The 21,403-nt window shown below is 51.3% G+C and overlaps 1 protein-coding gene across 1 annotated transcript in view; it reads left to right on the top strand.

Annotated features, from left to right (window-relative positions):
* Window positions 1-1,759: 1,759 nt before the first annotated feature.
* MPP3 (MAGUK p55 scaffold protein 3) overlaps window positions 1,760-21,403 on the top strand; it is a 26,304-nt gene continuing 6,660 nt past the window's right edge. Inside the window, exons 1-13 of the mRNA XM_061391979.1 lie at window positions 1,760-1,835; window positions 2,652-2,708; window positions 2,952-3,070; window positions 3,238-3,315; window positions 4,519-4,599; window positions 4,845-4,982; window positions 8,624-8,705; window positions 10,213-10,298; window positions 12,072-12,146; window positions 15,427-15,623; window positions 17,863-17,927; window positions 19,539-19,559; window positions 20,127-20,168. Of these exons, the coding sequence (XP_061247963.1) occupies window positions 2,684-2,708; window positions 2,952-3,070; window positions 3,238-3,315; window positions 4,519-4,599; window positions 4,845-4,982; window positions 8,624-8,705; window positions 10,213-10,298; window positions 12,072-12,146; window positions 15,427-15,623; window positions 17,863-17,927; window positions 19,539-19,559; window positions 20,127-20,168 (1,009 nt within the window). The 5' untranslated portion in view covers window positions 1,760-1,835; window positions 2,652-2,683. The remainder of the gene's footprint in view (window positions 1,836-2,651; window positions 2,709-2,951; window positions 3,071-3,237; window positions 3,316-4,518; window positions 4,600-4,844; window positions 4,983-8,623; window positions 8,706-10,212; window positions 10,299-12,071; window positions 12,147-15,426; window positions 15,624-17,862; window positions 17,928-19,538; window positions 19,560-20,126; window positions 20,169-21,403) is intronic.

The following is a 21,403-nucleotide window of genomic DNA, read 5'->3' as shown; positions in this document are numbered from 1 at the left end:
TGGCACATTTTTTGGTGCTCATGTCAAAAGTCAGCTGACCCTATATCAGACTGATCCTGATATCTCTCTGACTAAGCATCCCTGGTAAAAACGTGTCTCAAGTAGTCTTTCCATACTCAAAGTGAGGTCCTAAGACAAGAAGCATCACATCACCTGGGAGCTTGTTAGAAATGCAGCATCTGGTGCCACGCCAGCCCTACACAACCCCTAGAGGATTTGTAATCACATTACATTTTGAGAAGCACTGGTGTAGATCATTTTTGAGGAAGGAGGGGAAACGTGATCATGACATCTTCTGCCACTGACAGCCTCCCCAGGCACCGCGGGCTGTGGGGGCCTGTGGATCCATTTCCTTTCCATGATGAAGCCCTAGACGGACTCCTATGCTTAACCCCTGGGTCCACGCTCGGGGTACGTGCTGCGTGCTGGGGGCGTAGGGGAGGGGGCTCAATGGCCCACTCCTCACTCTCGAATACGCACAACCACCTGCTCACTCATCCCGCAGCTCCTACCCTTTCCTCCAGACACGTCCTTTTCCCTGAGCCTCAGTTTTCCTCAATCACATAGCAGAAATAATAATGGTCTGTAGCTCAGGAGTTAATGCGATTCGAAGTGGTTTGAGGAGTATCTCGGGCACAGACACAGCACAATAAAAGTCAGTGATCGTCAGGACTATTTCAGAGCAGGTCCCCCAGGAGAAGCCCCTGCACACGAGCCGCCGTTTCCCGGCAGATCCACCCCCGCCTACTACAGCCGGGCAGAATCGAGCCTTGCAGTCTTCCCGACTCGACTTCTCTCTCCTTTCTCCGCTCCCCCAGGGCCCCGCGCACCGATAAATCTTTCCCAGCATCGTTGTATTGTTACAGCGAGTTGCCCTGGCGTCTGACCGGTCCTCCTTTCCGGGCCTGGGAGTCTCTCAAATCCAGTATCCCTGCCTGGGTGCTCGCGGAACCCCCAGCCCCTGGCACAGCGCCTGGCACTTGGAAGGCGCGCAATAAATGTTTGCAAAATCTTAATCTGTGTTAAGCAAGCGTCCACCTTTCAGTACTCGGTTTGTGTGTGTGTGTCGGGGGTGGGGGGAGCGGGGGTGGGTAATGTGCGGGCGACGGGGGCGGAGGGAAGGTTGGCTGTGTGCCCTGGTTGGGGACACAAGGCAGGGAGCTCCTCGAGGCTCGGGTGGGAGGATACGGAGGAGGGGGTACAACGCAGGAGAGCGAAGCCCAGGCCGGCAGGGGACTGGCGGTGCCAGACGCGGCGGGCGCCCTCCGCCCCTCCCCCTCCCCCCGCGCGCCCCCTTCCTCCTCCTCCCCTCCACGCCTCGCCTCCTCCGGCTCCGCCACCCCCGCCCGCGCGGCCGCGGCAGGGAGGGGCCGGGAAGGCGGAGCCAGCGGCCGCCGAGGCTCCAGGCACCCGCGCGGCTCCGGGTCTGGAGCTGAGATCCCGGCTCGCCCAGGTAGGAACCGGCGCGGGCGATGGACCACGGACTCAGGCCCGTAAGGAGGGGAGGATGGGCTAAGACCCGCCTCTCCTGCACAGGCAGCCTCGCGGCCCAGGGAACCCCCCCGCCCCAGCTTGGTGAGAGCGGGGGTGGGGGGGACTCAGTCCCCGCCCCTCCGTCCCTGGCCTCCTCTCCGCGCCCACCCCCTCCTCCATGCGCACCGCTCCTTTCCTGCCGGCCCGCATCCTCCGAGACAGCCCCCAGCGTCCCCCAGGTCCTGCCTCGCCTTCTCCCAGCCGCGCTTCTTGTTGGTCCCACAGGTTCCTTCCCAAAGCGAGCCGGAGTCCGTGCTTGGCTGCCTGGGGGAGTTGGGGGCACAGCTCTAAGGAGCCAGAGGGTGAGTCTGGCGTAGGGGGGCGGGGCGGTGGCTGGAGGGCCGGGGACCATTCTTCTGCGTCTTGGTGTCCGCGGGACTCGGGCGGGCGCTGTGGGGCTGGCTCCATGTTTGCGGAATGAATGAATCATTACTCTTCCTTATCCCCTTCTGAAGGAGGACTTTTTGAGATCCACGTGCTGCAAAACACGTAGGGGGGCCTGCCGAGATAGGGCTCCCCCCGCCGGCATAGTAGACACGACTCTCCTCTCTCCACCTCCTCTTTACGCTCTATTTTGGGGGCAGGATCGCTTCTGGTTGGGGCTTGGGAATGGTGGGAAAGGAGGGGCTTGTAGGCCCAGCTAGGTACTTGTTGACAGTCAGGAGACTTGAGAGAAGCCCCTTAGAAGGCCACAGAGGAGGGGCGAGCTGTGAAGGACAGCACCCGTTGTCAGGCAGGGACCACTTCTCACCTGATACCCGCCTGGAAGGGCCAACGGAGTATAGATTCTGATCTACAATTTACTGAACGGCCCTCCCCACAGCCTCTGTTTCTTCATCAGGTGAATGGAAATATTAATGTCCGTTCCTCAGGGCTTTGAAGAGATTAAGAAAAATGTCATATGAAATCGCCAGGACAGTGCTTGACACATTGGGAGCACAAAGCAAGCTTGGTTTTCTTTCCTTCCTCTCTGAAAAAACTGAGTGGAGAATTTGTTCCCATCCCTTCTGTCCCCAAATTGGTCATGGACAGTCACAGTACACGTGTAATCACTGTTTGTTGATTGAATAAGCTTGCCAGAGTTTCACATCCCACCCCATCCCCTCTTTTTCTCCCAGAATCCACAGACAGAGATCTAAGCGGCACAGACATGCCGGTGCTGTCTGAGGACTCCGGTGAGTGTCTCCCGGGGCCGGGCCTGCCACAGTCCTGAAGACAAGAGCCTGCCCAGCAACCCGGGGCAGCAAAGAAAGCAGCTGCTACCGGTGTTGGCTCAGAGCCCTGGGAATGAGAGCCGGGGGGTAGAAAATGTGCCCCCGGCAGGGCTGACATACTGTTGGAAGGTCTGCTCGGGGTCCCGTGGGGCAGGAAGTAGCCACTGCATTGGCTCTACTGTGTTTTTCTCACTCCGTCCTCAGGTTTGCATGAAACTCTGGCACTACTGACCTCTCAGCTGAGACCTGACTCCAACCACAAGGAAGAGATGGGCTTTCTGAGGGATGTTTTCAGTGAAAAAAGCCTCAGTTATTTAATGAAGGTAAAGTCCTTTCTGCCCCAGGAAGGTCTTTGCCTTATGCTGCCCTCTGAATGACCTGGTCTGCAGCCCCAGGCATCCTCACAGCTGTGGGTGGGTTGTGTGACATCCAGGGTGCATCTGGACAGTTGTCTTGGGAGACCCCAGCCTGAGTTCGGCTGTGTTTGCAGATTCACGAGAAGCTTCGCTATTACGAGAGGCAAAGTCCAACCCCCGTCCTGCACAGCGCTGTGGCCCTCGCCGAGGATGTAAGCCCCCAGTTTCTCCTTCTGGCCTCAGCCCCTCTCCCACCCCTAGCTGCTTGCCATTGCTTAGCAAGGGACCATCAGGGCTCAGGAGCCCCAAGGTGAAGAACGTCTCCTCCCCTTCACCTCTTCCCTGGGCCTCCTGATAGGCAGGGAGAAACTGGTGAGCCTTGGACAGGGCCAGGGGCCATGGTGACATGGTGACACCCACTTACTGTGTGTTCCCGAGAAAGTCAGTTTTCCCAGCTGTGATAAGAGCAGTTCCCAAACAGTTGAGGGCTGGCGACAAGAATAGGTCAAACATGCACACTGCGTATCTGTGCTTTGTGAGGCCCGATGTGAAGTCCTGGGTCCAGGGACTTGCATCTTCTTGTTTTTTGTTGTTTTGGCTGCTCCTTAGTGGTTTGTGGGGTCCACCAGGGATTGAACCCTGGGCTTTGATCGCTGGGCCCCAGGCAGTGAAAATGCCGAGTCCTAGCCACTGAACTGCCAAGGAATTCCTAGGCTTCTTGTTTTTTAAAGGAATCCTTCCTTATTTCTCGTGGACCTGTCCTAGTTGATTACTGAAGCCAGTTTCTGAATAAAATCATGTCACCCCAGCAGATAGCCTAGCGAGGGATGGGGGCAGATTCCCTGCCTTTCTTGCCTGTGAGATGCCATTAGGAGCAGGTTAGGTTGCCAGGCTCCGAGGCGCAGCACTGCCTCTAATATTAGCTCTGTGACCCTAAACAAGTCATTCAACCTCTCTGAGCCCCAATTTCCTCATCTGGAAAAGATGGTGAGGGTAGAGACAACAGAGCTAGATAAGCCCAAGTTCAAGTCCTGGTGGTGCCATTCACTACCTTGGGGACCTTGGGCAGAATATTTAATCTCTCTCATTTACTTCTCACCAGTGAAATGGCCAAATAATAGTACCTGCTCCATCTAGTTTGTTGTGAGAGTTAATCCATGTGAGGCAAACAGCACCCAGGAAAGCCTTCATAAATTAGCTCCCATTAGGATTAGCCTGTAGAGGCTTCTCATGCTCTCTGATCCCTGGAATGACTTCCCTGGGAGCCACAGATCTGGAGTGACTGAGGGTCCAATGCCCCCTGGTGCTGTAGTCGTGGCTGGGGGGCCCAGGGAGCAGGGTTTCCCCTTGGGTGACTCCCAGGAGGCTCGCAGCAACTGCAGCCATCTGTGGCCTTCTCTCTCCTTCCCCTGCAGGTGATGGAGGAGCTGCAGGCCGCCTCCGTGCACAGTGATGAGAGGGAGCTGCTCCAGCTGCTGTCCACCCCCCACCTCAGGGTAGTCACGCCACAGTCCCTGCCTACCCACGCATCTATGTCTCCCGGGATGGGGATAGGAGGAGTGCTTGGCCATGAAACTGAGGAAAGGAGATTTCTGAGTTAGGGTTCCTCAGCCTAAGTGTCTGGGGAGGTCATCTCTCTGGCATGAGATCTGGGACCCTGAACCACTGCCCCCTGGCTAGGTCCCCTGGACCCCCATGTGCTTTGGAGGCTAGCCCTTCTGTTGTCTTGCTTTCATGATAGGCCATGCTCATGGTACACGACACAGTTGCTCAGAAGAATTTTGACCCCGTTCTTCCCCCTCTGCCCGATAATATCGATGAGGATTTTGATGAAGAATCAGTGAAGATTGTCCGCCTGGTGAAAAACAAAGAACCCTTGGTATGTGGTCCTCACCTCTCTTCCCCACGCTCTCCCTGTTTCCCACCCACCCACTGAGAAACCCAAGAAGGGACCCCCCCCACTGCAGTCTTTGGAGTAAATGATGGCAGCTTTGTCAAGGCTGCCACTAGTCCCTGTGACACCACTGTGTGCAGAGTACTCCTTTCTCTGGGTAGATTCAGCCTCCCTTTGCTGTGGCCAAGCTCTTTTGTGCAGTTGAGAACCTGTACAACTGTTCAGGGCAGCCCTGATCATCATGCTCTGAACAAGAGGTTGGCAAACTATGATGCAACAGCCAAACCCAAGCCAGTCAGTGTTTGTAAATGAAGTTTTTTTGGTGCCTGGCCATCCAGTTCATTTACATGTCTAGGGGCCCCGCCTTTACATGGCAATGGCAGACTCAGTGGAATCCGTGTTGCCTGCAGAGCGTAAAACATTTATACTTGATCCTTTCCAGAAAAAGTTGGCCAACCTCTATTTTGAATTCTGAGGAAACCCAGGGTAGCAGCCATTCTTCTTTGCAGCTGACAGATTGTTATCATTGGTCCCGGTTCAGCATTGATTTACCGAGCTAAGGGACAGATTTGTTTATTAGATGGAGGGAAGTAGCAGCAGTCCAGAGAATTGAGGGCGTGCCCTAGAGAATACCACAGCTGGCCTTCTTCACTGTCAACTTTCACCAAGTGACCTCAGATGAACCGCTTCTGCACACTGGCCAGAGTTCTCCTCTGCTTTTGATTCTTTACTTTCAAAATGGGGCAGTCATCCATCTACTCGGGAAACACACCGTGAACCCTTCTGTGTGCCAGGCACCATGTTAGGTGCGGGCAGTTCAGAGAGGGTTAAGACTTCCATGGGGTTCCCCGGTGGCCCAGTGATTAAGACTCCGTCCTTCCAATGCAGGGGCTGCGGGTTCAATCCCTGGTTGGGGAACTAAGAGCCCACGTGCTCCATGGCAAAGCCAAAAAAAATTAACAGACTTAGTCATCACCCTCTGAGAGTTTACAGAAGGTAGTAACTGGGGTGTCCTGGAAGAGGTGATGCCCATGCTAATTTTTTTTTTAAAAAGAACAGAATTTTTCCAGAGGGAAGAGGGAGAAGAAGGGCATTCTACCAGTAGAACTGCATGAACAGAGCCATGGGAAGGTGAACGGCATGGTAGATTCAGGAAACTGGCCAAATTGGAGGTCAAGTGTGACAGAGGTGAGGCCAGATCATTAGGAGAGCGTAAAGACTGGATTGTCACCCACAGTTGCTTGCCTGGACTCTGAAGGTAGTGGGGAGCCACTGAAGGGTTTTAAGTAAGAAATAAAATGGTCAGATTTTCAGTTTGAAAGATCTTCTTGGCTATGAAGTAGAAAGTCACCTGGAGGGGGAAACAGAGGACTTATTTGAGAGTGGGGGCCAAATACATATGGTTCAGAGACAGAGCTTGACCTTGGTTTGTGGGAAGAGGGAAGAGGAATCCAAGAAATACATCAGAAATAAAATTAATGTCACTTTGTGACTGCCCCAGCTTGGGCAGGAATCTGAGGAGGCATCTTGGATATAAAGTGAAGGTGTCCAGCTGGGATGACAGGTGGGCAGTGGGACCATGATTCAAAAGGGGGAATAAAGAGAAACTTAGGATCCATTGAATTCAAGAGGCATGGGTGCCTGCAAGTGGAGACGTCCAGGAGATAAAGGCTTAGGTGTGTAGAGATGCGGACTTGGTAGCTGCCAGCATCCAGAAGGGGTTACAATCCCATCTGAGAGGCTGAGACCACCTGGGTGAAGCGTGTATGGAAAGAGACAAGGAGAGGACACGGGCCAAGTGCTGGCCCTTTAATCAACATTTAAAAGACAGATATAGGAAGACTCAGCCAAGGAGACCAGTTGGTCACTGAGAAGTACCGTGAAAGAGATGTCACCAGGGCCCAGGCTAAGAGAGCATTCCAGGGAAAGGGCAAATCAGAAGATCAGAGAGAGGAGACTGATCGTGGCGATTGAGATGGCAGCTCGCGGGTCGCTGGTCCTTTTGCTGGTACACTTGAGGCGGGCAGGGAGTGAGTCAGAGCAGATGCCTCTTTGAGAAGCTTGTTCCGAAGGAATGGAGACTGGCATCCACTGGATGGGGCTGCCACATTTTTAATGATGGGACAGGCTTGATAATATTTTTAGGACCAGGAGAAGGAGCCACTGGGGAGGGGGCATTGAGAATGCAGGAGAGGGAGGGAGGGAGATGGAGGGACCAGCCTATCCAGGAGGGTCCCCTCCTCTGACTTGGGGAAAAGGAGGAGAGGGTGGACAGAGATGCTGGCAAGTTTGATGGTCTGAGGGGCAAGAAGCCACAGGGTTCTTAGCTGCTGGTCTCTCTTTCCAGCAACATTCATTTTATGGACTTCAAATGAAGTCAATGATAAAGCGTGCCAGTGTGTTTGCACTTACAGCCAATAATTAGTGGTTAGCATGTCTTGCCTGGAGAATCCTATGGATGGAGGAGCCTGGTGGGCTGTAGTCCGTGGGGTCACTAGGAGTCAGACACGACTGAGCGACTTCACTTTAACTTTTCACTTTCATGCACTGGAGAAGGAAATGGCAACCCACTCCAGTGTTCTTGTCTGGAGAATCCCAGGGACGGGGAGCCTGGTGGGCTGCCGTCTCTGGGGTCGCACAGAGTCGGACACGACTGAAGCTACTTAGTAGCAGCAGCAGCATGTATTGAACACTTGTGCTTAGTCACTCAGTTGTGTCTGACTCTTTGCAACCCCATGGACTGTAGCCTGCCAAGCATCTCTGTCCATTGGGATTTTCCAGGCAAGAATACTGGAGTGGGTCTCATTCAGGGGATCTTCTTGACCCAGGATCGAACCCAGGTCTCCCGCCTTGCAGGCAGATTCTTTACCGTCTGAGCCACGATATCTAATGTTAACCTTGCAACAACCCCAAGAGTCAAATGCTTTCCCACACCCCAGAGGAAAAGGTCGCAGAGAAGATGAGGGGCTTCCTTGCTAACAGAAGGCCATTGTTCTTAGTAAATGACAGAGTGGATTCAAACCCAGGGCCATTCAACTCCTGACTGCTGCCCTGCCCTGCCACAGCCCAGCCTGCCTGGTGCACGAGAGCTTGTTAGTGCCCTTCTCATCCTAGACATCATGTCTGCCGTGTTTTGGGGGCCAAGTCCTGGTCCCAAAGCTCCGCCTGGGGCATAGTTGGTTCCCCTTGGCAACAACAGAAGGCCTGGTAACCCTGTGATTGGCTCAAGGCAGGTTGAGAATTTGCTGGCACGTATTCTCCTCATGATTAAATGTCTTTGCAAGAGGCAAGGGCTGTGATGTGATAGAGAAAACACTGCATTTGGCATCCCAGAAAGCTGGGTGACCTTGAAGGTGCTTACCTTCTCTGTGCCCCTGTCGCTTACCTGTCACATGAGGCTGTGACAGCATTACAGTCGTGCTTTGTTTAAAGTGCTGTGCTATACTAATTTGAGATGTTGGTTTTATTTTGTCCTCAGCATGGCAAGGTGCCTGCTGGGCTGTCCCCCCTGGGGTGGCAGAGGGAGGAACAGGGGTGGGAGGGGGAGGCTCTCTCTGGTCCAGAGAGTCAGAGTCTGAGATTTGGGGCTGCTTCTTAGGGGCCTGCCTGCTCTGTCTCTGATGCAGGGGGCCACCATCCGGCGGGATGAGCACTCAGGGGCTGTCGTGGTGGCCAGGATCATGCGAGGGGGCGCAGCAGACCGGAGCGGTGAGTGGCATCAATGCTGGCCTGGCCACGGTCATGGCCATGGTCCCCCCAGCCTTCCTCCTTTGGTCATGGGTCTCCTTTCCTTCTCCCATTGGCTCACCTGTTCGGGATGTGCTTTACTTTCTGGGAGTCGGACTGGAATTCTCTTCTCCTTCCTAAGCCCAGTAGAAAATTTATTTGTTTGAAAATAGGTCAGGCATGGAGTCCTTTGAGGGTGATCAGGAGGGTTTGTGCATTGGCTTAGCCTGGGGATTGCAGTAGTTGAGCTTGGTAGGTAAATCCTAACTAGGGAGCAAGACACCCTTTCCTGACACCCCAGCTGCCTTAGCCAGCCTCAGTTACCATGGGAAGGGTGTTCATGTCCCTGATTTGTTTGAGTAGAAAACAAGTTAAGAATCACTGTTGTGAAACAGACTCACGGATTTAGAGAACAAACTTATGGTTACCTGAGAGGATGGGCAGGAGAGGGGATAGGAAGTCTGGGATTGACATGTAAACACTGCTGTATTTAAAATGGATAACCAACAAGGACCTACTGAATATAGCACAGGAAACTCTGCTCAGTACTCTGTAATATCCTACGTGGGAAAAGAATTTGAAAAAGAATAGATACATGTATGTATGTAACTGAATCACTTTACTGTACACCTGAAACTGACAACATTGTTAATCAACTATACACCAATATAAAATAAAAAATTAAAAGAAAAAGAATCTTTGGTGTGTGGAGGAACTAAGTTGGGAGGCAGATCTCCTGGTGTAGGGGAGTGTTGCCCCCAAAAGTCTGGGGACCATTGTGGTGGGAGCCCTAAGACCAGTGCCTCCCATTAACAAGCACGGAAATGGCCCGAGTGTCTTGTTAAAATGCAGATTCTGACTCAGCAGGTCTTGGGTGGGCCCAAGACTTCTGCAGCCCTTCCTGCGTCCTGGGTGATGCTGCTGCTTCTGGACTGGTGTCCATGTTGAGTGGCAAATAGGGCCCCATATGCAGAGTTGCTTATCATTAAAGCAGAAGCCAACAGACAGGTGTGTCTAACACTCCTGACTCCATCTTCTCTGGTGCCCTTCAGTTTTCGTGTAAAATTGGAGAAGGATGTCCTTGGAGTTATGTCTGTACACCCAGGAAGGGGAAGAGTTAATGATATTTTTAAAGAAGCAGAGGTGACGGCAGAAAGAACATGGGCTTTCTATAGCCAAGTAACTGCATCTGTGCACTGGCTCCATTATTTCTTAGCAGTGTGGCCTTGGGCAAGCTGCATCACTTTTCTGAATCTCAGCTGACTGTTTGTAAACTGGAGGGTTTTGCCAGGCTGCTGTGAGGCTGTGATTCGAGGTGAGCCACCCAGCACACCTGGGGATAAGTTCATCCCAGTCCCATCCACTACCTTTAAGCCTTGACTCTCCCCTGCTTGGGTTCTGTAGGCAGGTGCCAGAGGTGCCTAAAACTTCGCGCTCTGGGAACCTTGGACCCCTTGCTGTGCTGACGGTCAGCCCCTGTGTCTCCTAGGCCTGGTCCACGTTGGAGATGAGCTCCGGGAAGTGAACGGGATCACAGTCCTGCACAAGCGGCCCGACGAGATTAGCCAGATTCTGGTCTGTGCCGTGCGTGAGCCGGGGGTGCGGTGGTTCTTCAGAGACCCAGAGCAGGGCACTTCCTGGAGCCAGGGCTGATCTAGCCCAATCTTCCTGTTTTCATGGGGAGACTGCAAGCCTGGTGACCTCACAGTGTGCCCTGCACTGGGGTGGGGGTGGAGGGTGTCGGGGACAGGAGGAAGGGAGTGCCCAGACCATCTGCCTCTCTCAGACCCTGTCTTCAGCACAGCCATCCTCCCTACCCCGAGCCTTGTTTCCTGAGGATCCTTCTAGAAGACCCTCTTGAAAGGGTCCCCTCTTCCAAAGAGCTGAGGAATATGGAGTAAAAGGCTGTAGCGCAGGAGAGCAAGGGCTTTGGGGTCAGCTGGTCCTGGGTTAGAATCTTGTCTCCATCACGTTACAATTGTGCAACCTTGGTGGTGGTGGTGGTTTAGTCACTAAGTTGTGTCTGATTCTTTTGTGACCCCATGGACTGTAGCCCACCAGGCTCCTCTGTCCATGGGATTTCCCAGGCAAGAATACTAGAGTGAGTTGCCATTTCCTTCTCCAGAGGATCTTCCCGACCCAGGGATTAAACCCAGGTCTCCTGCATTGGCAGGCAGATTCTTTACTAACTGAGCCACCAGGGGTGTCTTGTGTAACCTTGATGGACAAGTCATCAAATCATCAAGTTTTGATTTCCTTCCCTGTACAATAGGGGTAGGGATGGTTTCTCAACCAAGGCATAGTTATCATTAGGATGTAAACATCTGGAAGAGGGCATTGCACTTCACAACTGCGAGGGGATTCTAGGGTAGCCAGTGCTGGGATGGAAACAACCTTCTCAGTCCATTCTGGGAATGGAAGTCAAAACTGAAATTATAAAAAGCCCCTGTCATAGTTCTGACCTCTATAATCCTCAGGCATCCTCTTCCAGCACGACACTGTTTGCTAACTTTTAATGGTTTGGGGGGGGCGGAAATGAGATGAGATCTCAAGTTCGGAGGCTCACTCTTTAAGGCCCCCGCTATAGGGGACCCTGGTTGCAGGCAGACCCTTCAGTCTTTCTGCCCCCTCTCCTTTTCCCCTGGTTCTGGGCACCAGCCTCCATTTTCCAGAGTGAGGCGGGATCAGGGACAGCATTGGGTGAGATGTGCTTTAATGGGCCAACACGTGCTTCCCCATGGGTCCCCACGTGGGGTGCAGCATCTGTCTCTGGTAGAAGAGAGGGGGACCCGAGATTGGGGAAGATGGAGTGGCCTGAGACTGGGGAAGATGCAGGTCAACAGGGAAGTGCTGGTTGGGAACCAGCCCCAAATCAGGCAGGAAAGAGGAAAATGAAATTGAACGATGATATGAAAATAACCCAAGAGAAAAGAAGGGCAGTGCTTGGGGGCACTAGAGGTCAGAAGGGAGAGAGAGAGCTGTATCTGTTGTATGCACTGTTCTCAAGTTCTCATTTAAAATCTTCTGGGGACTTTCCTAGTGCTCCAGTGGTTAGGACTCCACACCTTCAATTCTCCAGGGCCAAGGTTCAATCCCTGGTCAGGGAACTAAGATATTGCAAGCTGCGTGGTGTGGCCGAAAAAAAAAGAGAAAAGTGGTCTATCCCTTTGTCCCATAAAAATGCTTCAGTTAATTCATCTGGGTGCCACCACTGAAGGGCAGGTCATAGGGGAGGCTGCACGTCCAACTTTCCTTCTGCATGTGAGTTTCCAGATCTGGGAGGTAACATGTGATGTCCTGGAGGGTTAGACCTGGGAGATGATATGGTCATGTGCTGTCTCCTTTCAGGCACAATCCCAGGGATCCATCACCCTGAAAATCATCCCAGCCACCCAGGAGGAAGACCGCCTAAAGGACAGCAAGGTATGGCGGAGCTGAAGGCAAGGGAGTGGGCAAGGCGGGTGGTGGGGGTGGTGGGACTCCAGCCCTGTCTTTGAAACAGTCACTTGGGAAGAGATCATCCATCTGGTCCTCGGAGCAAGTGCTCGGTAGAGACCTGCAATTCAGTCACCAAGTGATTCATTTGTTTGTACCCCATCTCTTCTAAACAGGATTTGACGTAGCTTACTAATAAAAGACAAGAGTCTTCTAATTGAAGTAGAAAAGCCAGGCCATGAAGAGGAGGAGAAGATACCAAATGTTCCGGCTTCAGGCCCAATTAAGTAACTGCCATTTGTTTAACCTAGTGGAGCCTACCTTTGGTGGGCACCTGCTCTGTGCCAAGCGCCCTGCCAGATGCTGGAGACCAGGATGATTAGTAGCTTAGAGGTTTCCTGGTTCAGTAGGGGAGGCCGGGGACCCAGTGTCTCCTTGTTACGTGATAAGTGCTTCAGGAAAATTCTGTGCAGAGTTCTCAGTTCAGTCGCTCAGTTGTGTTTGACTCTTTGTGACCCATGGACTGCAGCAGAGTTCTAGGCACTTTCTTTTTCCCTTCACTGGGTCCTCGTTGCTGCATGTGGGCTTTCTCTGGTTGCAGTGAGCAGGGGCTGCTCCCTGGTTGTGTTCACGAACTTCCCATTACAATGGTTTCTCTTGTTGCAGAGCATGGGGCTCTAGGGCTCAGTAGTTGTGGCACATGGGCTTCCCAGACCGGGGATCGAACCCGTGTCCCTGCATTGGCAGGTGGATTCTTAACCACTGGACCACCAGGGAAGTCCCTAGGCACTTTGGAAGGTGGTACATAATAGGAGGGTTGGCAGTGAGCCTAGAAGAAGAGGGAGAAGAGAAGGGCGGGCAGAAAGGTCTGCATAAGCGGTGGCTCACAGACATGGCAGGGGAGTATGAGATCCATGAGAAAGTGCATTGTGTGGGGCTCCAGGAGGAGGAAGAGGGTGTGCTGGTGAGGTGGGTTAAGGCTCTGTCTGAATGGCCTTGAATGCTTTGTTCAGAGTTTTGGCATTTGCCAGTGACCCCAGGAAACAGCAGAACAGGGTTGGGGAAGGGAAGGTAGCCAGTGCAACAAAGGGTGTCTTCTCAGCAAGTTACCACCACAGACAACCAGAACTTAATCCTGCTTCAGAATTCGGCGTCCCCTGTAGACCATGCCTCCTCCATTCCTCCTAACAGCTGGGAGAGCTGGGGAGGATGGGAATCTAGATACCAGCTCTCACCAGGCTGTACCCCAGGGGTTAATTCCCAGCAGTTCCTCTCTGCTGGATTAGGGGAGAGCAGATCCCAGTGGCTGGAGGAAGTCATTAGGCAGTCAGGGTGGGGTGCACTGAAAAGGTGAGGCCCCCAGGGAATATGGGAAGGCACCCCACAGGCCAAGTAACAGCCTCAGAGGCAGTGAGAAGCTCCTAAAGGTATTTAGTTTTTTGGTGTTCTTTGCTTGTTTGGTTCTGAGAAGGAAGCGATGGAAATCACATTTGTGTTTTACAAAGCTCCCTAGGGCAGTGAGTGGAGGAGGGTGGAGATGGGGTTCCAGGCACCTGGTAGGAGTCTGTTGTAAAAGCCCAGGTGAGAGATTGTTAAGCCCTGAGCTGACGTGGTGGTAGGGAGGATGGAAGAGGCATTACTCTGACTTCCCAGTAAACTTGGATCTGAACTTTCTGGCAGCCAAGGCAAAAAGGAGAACATAATGAATTACATACTTCTCTTGGAAGATGGAAGGAAGCATGCTGATTTTTTCAAGAAAACTAATTTTCCACCCCTACCTCCCAGAACCAGGAGCAGGAAAGATAGGGCATGAAAACACTTGGCATAGAGTAGATGTCAGTAAATATTTTGATAAATGGCAATTAACAGCAGACAATGTCTTTGATGGTTTTTTTTACGCAAATGAAAAAATCATCTTCATATGACGATTTCTTATTTGCACCTTCAGTTGAATCCCAGGGCACACATAATACCTGATGGAAGGTTATTCTTCCTGGGACAAGCTGGTATGATCTCCATATGCAGCTTCTGCAGGTTCTAACTTGATACAGGAAGAGGATTTGGTTTTCCTGGAGGACAAAATGGGTAGCCTATCTCTTAGTCCATCCTTTCTGAATATTTTTCTTTTAACTAGACGCTTGGTCAGGGCTGGCCGCCTTTTGAGTGCCTGGGAGCCTGGTGACATGTATGGCTAAATGAGGGTCCCTGTCCTCATAATATTAATATACGGCCAGAAAATTCATACTGTCGTCTAACTGAATCTCTTTTGCTTGGCACCTAAAGGGTTTGGATTTGTCTAAGGAAAACCTCTGGCCTTTTTTCCCCCCTATTTGTTGTTGAAGCAATTGGGCCATAATGATTTGGAAGTAGGAATAAATAAATCCATGCCACTGAATTATAGAAGAGAATGAAGAAATGGGACCAAATGCTGTTCCCATCCTGTTCTCTAGAGGGATGGCTTCTGGGTACAGAAGAGACCTGGGGGTTGGCCAAGTATGTGACTGATGAGACAGGGCTGAGCTGTCAAAGACATGACTGTCAATTACCCACTGAAAAGTGATGATGAAGAATTGGTAACAGTAGTTTCATTGATATTTATGTTCTTATCAAAACATCTAGACTACTTATTTAACAGATGGCTGCTGACATCATTAGCGGCAGTTAGCATATCAGAAATAACATTTGAGTTAGAAATTGTGCTTGCCTTTGCTTTTTTGCTCCCGAGACTAATGGTTGCTTTGTGTAGGCTGAGAGGCTATTGTAAGGTTAATAAGAAGATGTTTAGGTTGGAAAGGGAAATCCGTGAATCGTTTTCTGATTCTTTCTTTTTTAAATAGCTTAGCAAGTTGATGTTTTTTAAAGCATTTATTTATTTATTTGACTGCACCGGGTCCCAACTGCAGCGATCGGGATCCTCCTTCCTCTCTGCAGCCTCATGCAGGAACTTTAGTTGTGGCAGGTGAACTCTTAGCTGCAGCGTGGAGAATCTAGTTCCCTGACCAGGGATCGAACCCGGGCCCCTTGCATTTGGGAGAGTGGAGTCTTAACCACTTTACCACCAAGGAAGTCCCCATTTTTTTGATTCTTGATGGATTTCCCTTAAAAATGATTGAAGAACAGTAAGAAAATAGGTGTGGTGGGTTTCTGATTAGCCTTCTATTCTTGACACTGCTTGTTCTTCCTAATTGTGAACAGCCTTCTTCAGCTTTCCATGTGGCATAGACACGTCAGTGCTTTCAGGCCGTCTCACCTAGCTCCTCCCCTGCAGGTGTTCATGAGGGCCCTCTTCCACTACAACCCTCGGGAAGACCGGGCCATTCCCTGCCAGGAGGCAGGACTGCCCTTCCAGCGCAGGCAGGTCCTGGAGGTGGTGAGTCAGGATGATCCCACGTGGTGGCAGGCCAAGCGAGTGGGGGACACCAACCTTCGAGCTGGCCTCATCCCTTCCAAGCAGTTCCAGGAAAGGTGGGTCTGGGGCGTGTTGTAAGGGGGTGTGGTTCTAAAGTGGCTGGAGATGTAAGTACATGGCAGAGCCCCAAATCTCTGCTAGCAAACCCCGGGGTGGGGGTGCCCACGGAGTGTCCTTCTGTAAGCAAAGTACCAATTGTGCCTGTGTTGGTTCTTCTCTCGTCATCGGTAGTGATGGCTATTTGAGATTTTAGTCAGTGTGTATAAATCTGTACTATATTAAATTAATGTATATTTTATAATGCCTACTTGGGCAAGTTGAAAAATAAAGTGTAAAAATACAGGAGAGGAGGATAAGGAAAAGAAAATTACCCAGTCTCACCACTATCTAAACAGCATAATTTCTTTCTTTCTTGTGCCTGTTATGTGAGTGGTGTGTATAGAATTTGAGGTCTCGCCTTTTCTTTTTTTTGGTAACTTAACATTTTGACATGAGCATTTCTAACATTACTATAGAATAATAGTATTTATTCCATACTATTAATTAATAGTGAAGAGTGTCAAAGTGAAAGTCACTCAGTCGTATCCGACTCTTTGAGACCCCGTGGACTATGTAGCCTGCCAGGCTCCTCTGTCCATGGAATTCTCTAGGCAAGAATACTGGAATTGCCATTCCCTTCTCTAGGGGATCTTCCCAACCCAGGGATCAAACCCAGGTCTCCCACATTGCAGGTGGATTCTTTACCATCTGAGCCACCAGGGAAGCCCAATTAATTGCAATATAATATTAATTAATGGTAATATAATATTTCATCAGGAGATGTACTATTTATTCACAGGCAGCAACTATGGTTTCTGCCCTGCAGGAGCTGACAGTTTAGCTGAAAAGTCACAAGTGGTTCAGACGAACACTTCATATAAATGTGATGGGTGTGAGGGTGGAGAATACCAGGTCTTAGCAGGAGCACTGGCCCTAGTCAGGGCTAGCATGAAAGGCTTCAGGGAAGAAAGGTCATACCTCAAGTGATTTCTCTTCTTCCCTGTGGCTGTACTTTGAAGCTCTCTTCAATGTTTCACTGCTACAAGGCTGTAATAATTATCTTACATATAGTCTGGTCCTCACATTTCAAATTGATTCCTTAGGCTAGATTTCCAAAAGTGTAAACCCTGAGGGTGTGGCATTTATGCCTGCAATGCCTCTCCTGAGATTTGTAGCCCTCTTCCATTTTAGGGGTGTGGAATGACGCTGTATCTACAAACCTCAGGATTCATCCATTTCAGTGGCTCTCCTGGTGTGGTTCCCAGGCGTATTAGCATTCCCTAGGAATTTGTTAGAAAAGCCAGTCCCTGCCTGGGCCCTGCCCCAGATCTGCTAAATCAGAGACCCCAGGGCCAGAGTCTGAGCTCTACGTTCTAACAGATATTCCAGGTGATTCTGAGGGGCTGGGGTTTGAAGACTGCTGGTCTGTTTCCTCAGGGCAGCCTCAGACCCATCTGCATCTTTGGCTTCACAGGTTGTGGGGGAAGGTGCTCTAGCTGCATTTAATTGTGGAAATCTAGATACCTCCAGGAGCCCTGGGTATCAGCTCAGAGATGAGGCCTTGGAAGCTGCTTCTAAAGTGCCAGGCTGTGTCTGAGGCTATGGGGCTCTTCTGTTTGATGGTCGCCTTCCTCATCCTGTTTGCCATGTGAGGCTCCGTGGAAGTCACCTACCCACCCCTGCTGCTTTGACTCCAGGCCATGCCCGGTGCTGGAGTGTGTTAACCTTTACCATTAAACACAATGTTTCTCTAAAAATAAATAAAGAAAGAAAGTGCCAGGCTGAGCTCTCCACTGGGCTGGGGAGAGGGTGGTTAGGGCATTAAATTAGAGTCACTTCCACCCTCGACTTCTCCTAAGAGTCATTCTGCTCTTTTCCGGCTTCCTCAGAGATGGGGAGGCCGGGTGACTATGGAGAAGGGGCTTCCTTTCCTTGAGAATCAGCTTTGGGAAAGTAACAACCAACCACTGACCATGGTTACTGGGCTCTGCCCCCTCTGTGTGTGAATGACCATCTTAGGCTAGGCAAGCATCTCTCAGAGCAAGAAACTTAGTTTTTTCCTCACGAACCGGTGAGCACCTGTGCAAATGTCCCTCTGCACTGGAACTCAGTGTGAAGCCAGGAGGCCCTTGGAGTGCCAGGCTGTACCCCACTGTGGGATCTAGGCCTTGGTTTCCTTGAGTTTTCCAGAAGGTTCCCTCTGACTGGTTCTCTCGTCCAGCTCATTGGCCTGCCCATCTCCTTTTGTCCCCATAGGCGACTGAACTACCGGAGAGCCACAGGCACCCTGCCGAGTCCCCAGAGCCTCAAGAAGCCCCCCTGTGAGTAGTCTGGCAGGATGGCACTTCAGGGAAGCAGTTCAGGGAGGAGCTGGGGTTAGGACCCTAGGACCCTGGGACGTCATGTGGGGAAGAAGCAAGCGCTAGGCTGGAGCGGGTACTCCTGTCTGAGCTCTGAGGCTTCCTGAGGGAGGAGGGGCTGGGGAGAGGGGTCAGGAGGAGAAATGGGGGTAGGTGGTGGGGAGCTATTCCCTGGAGAGGAGCTACTATATTGGGGGCCCATAGATAACACTGCAGGGCATGATGATGTCGCTTCCAGAATCGTGTGCAGATCGTGGGTGTTGTGTTGTGTCTGTGAGAGGCTCCACGGCTTTCCTTAGATCCCCAAGGGGCCCCCTGACCTTGACAACATAAGAACCACTGATGCTGGAAGGGGTTAGAGTGGCTGTGAGTGATCTCACGCCTCTGTGTTAGCAGCCAGATTTGGTAAATAAAAGAAAAGGACTCCCAGTTAAATTCAAATTTCAGATAAACAATGAATCAGTTTTTAATATAAGTATATCCCATGCAATATTTGGGACATTCTCATGTAAACACGGCTACATTTAAAATGGTTAACCAACAAGGACCTGTTATATAGCACATGGAACTCTGCTTAACGTTGTGTGGCAGCCTGGATGCGGTGGTGGGGGAGTTTGGGGGAGAATGGCTACATGTATATGTATGGCTGAGTCCCTTCGCTGTTTACCTGAAACTACCACAGCATTGTTAATCGGCTAGACCCCAAAACAAAATAAAAACTTTAAAGCTTGGAAAAAGAAAGAAAGTAATTTGGGACATACTTATACTAAGGAATTATTTATTGTTTATCTGAAATTCACATTTAACTTAGTGTCTTGAATTTTACATTGGAATTTTACTCTGTGCAGCCCTTACCTTTTACAAAACACTTTCACTTACCTTCTTGCCTTGTAATTGTCACAACAGCTCTGGTTCATAGTGGAGTCAGGGTCATCCTTTTTTCCAAGATAGTTAAACAGAGGCTCATAAGGTCAAGGAAGTGGGGTTGGGAACAGGGTTCCAGAGCCCCCTGGTTAGAGCCCTTGGTGGTGAAGAAACGTCAGGGGATGGCCTCTCTAGCCTGGGTTAAGAGTGGGGCTCGGAACCAAGTTGGGGGGTTAGAACCACACCAGGTGACTGGAGCGCAGCTGGCCGGCTGCCCTGCTCCGTGCTCTGCCATCACCTGCGTCTGTGCTCACCCAGGCAAGTCTCAAACCCCAGAAAAGCGGGAGCAGGTCCCGGTCCGCCGCAGACACCCTTCAGCAAGCTGCTCCCTGGGCTGTGTGGCTGCCTTTCCAGACTTGCTCTCAAGTTGGAGGGGCTGCTGAGTACGTTGGCCCTGAGGCTGCTTACTTACGCCAGTAATGAGCAGGCTTTCTTTGGGCCGCTAATGAGAAACACACAGGAAGACTAATTAGAGCAAGTCTTGGTTAATAATGCACCGCAGCTCAGATCACAGGCTTGCTGGAGGAGAGAAAGAGGGGACAGATGGAGGGCTCCTGAGGACCCAAGGCTGTGGCTGCCTCTTGGTGGCAGGGCCTCCCGGTTCCCCTCTGCTAACTCTGCTCCATCTGTCTTTTGTGCAAACCGCAGACGATGAGCCCTGTGACAAAGGTAGGCCTGGTATTTGTCCCCTGTGCGCATGGACAAGGTCCCTTTTCTGTAGACTGTCTGAACAAGCCCCTTCCCCCCCTCCTCCTGGGGGGGCGGTGCCCCTCAGGCACCCCTCCTGGCACCTCTCTCCCAGCTCTGCCAGCTGGACCAATCTGCTCCTTCAGGCATGCAGAGCTAGTGGGGACATGGGCCCAGCCCTCCCCGGACTCCGACTGGGCTGGTCACGTGACCTGCCTGGGCAGCAGGCAGGAGATAGGACGGCAGGGCTTGGCGAGTGTATCTCCTCTCCTTATCCTCACGGGCCCTAACTCAGAGAGGCTGGAATGGGGCCTGCTGACCCCGAACCCTACCAGGTCTAGAAGGGCTGTTTGTGGTCTAAGCATGGAGCACTGGGTGAAACAGAGGAATTTGTAAACCTAGGGCTGACTGGAACATGGCATTTGTCCCAAGCCCCTCTGAGACTCCATCCCAGAGGATCCTGCCTGGCCACCCACGGCTGGGTGCCTCTGGGCTGGGGCATGTGTCCAGCCTGGCTCACTGGCCTCCCTCTCTCTGTTTGGTTCCCAGAGTCCTGTGACTGTGAAGGGTATTTCAAAGGATACTATGTGGGTAAGTAATGGGGGCTCTCCTCCGCCCCTGCCTTAACACCCTTCCCTCACCCATGCATAACTTAGCCCATCGCGGGCTCTTGGGTCAGGGAGAGGTGACTGAGACCCAGGAGCCCCTCAAGAGCAACTGAGTCTGTGGGACCCACATTTCCCTTCAGTCTCTGTTAGCCAGAGGCCAAGCTGAGCCTGCCCTGGTCTTGGGGTCCCCAGCCTGCCCCCAGCTTTCACCCAGCCACTGGGAGCAGCGCCCTGGACAAGGACCCCTACCTTAATACCAATTTTATTATTACCATAACTCCAATTGTAGTTTATTCAGTGTTTCTTCCACCCCCATACGGCAGTGGCACCTTTTACCAGTCTCCGAAGTAACTTTGCTTCTTTTATTTTGGTAAATCTTTTCAAAGGCCTTTAGAGACAGGCGAAGGGTTTTTAACCTTTCATTCAGGAGTAACTTCAAGCTTACTGAAAAGCGGTGAGAATTGTGCAGAGAACTTCCATATACTCTACATCTCGGTTCACCAGACGTCAACACTTTGCCGTGTTATCTCTATCATTCTCTTTTTCTGCATATACACATTTTTAAGACTTTTTTTTTTAAAGGGTATTTATTTTTGGCTGCCCTGGGTCTTCATTGCTACACACAGGCTTTCTCTAGTTGCGGCAAGCAGAGGCTACTCTCGAGTTGTGGTGCGAGGGCTTTTCATGCAGTGGCTTATGCTGTTGTGGAGCATAGGCTCTAGGTGCATGGGCTTCAGTAGTTGTGGTGCGTGGGCTTAGTTGCCCCGAGGCATATAGGATCTTCCCGGACCAGGGACTGAACCCATGTCCCCGACCTTGGCAGGCAGATTCTTAACCACTGTACCACCAAGGAAGTCCCGCATATACACGTTTAATCCTCCACCCTGAGTCATGTGAGAGCTAGTTGTGGCCATCATGTCCCTTCACCCCTAAATAGCTCAGTATGTGTTCTCTAAGGACAAGGACATTTTCTTATAATCCAGGGCTATTATCAATTCTGGGAATTTCTTTTATATATATATATTTTTTTAATTTATGCTGTTCATATCAACATTTTCGCCATTGTCCCAGTAATGTCCTTTAGAGCATTTCCCCTGACCCAGGATCCAATCTAGGAGCACCCATTGCTTTTGTAGATTTGTGTCTCCTTTCATGGATAGGGGAACTGAGGCTCAGAGGGGTGATGACTTGCCTGAGGTCAGTCACATGCCAAGTAAG

This window comes from Bos javanicus, chromosome 19 (genome assembly GCF_032452875.1).
Source record: "Bos javanicus breed banteng chromosome 19, ARS-OSU_banteng_1.0, whole genome shotgun sequence".
In the NCBI taxonomy this organism is placed as follows: domain Eukaryota; kingdom Metazoa; phylum Chordata; class Mammalia; order Artiodactyla; family Bovidae; genus Bos; species Bos javanicus.
Note: the sequence above shows the minus strand (reverse complement) of the source record. Positions and strands in the feature narration are given on the sequence as shown.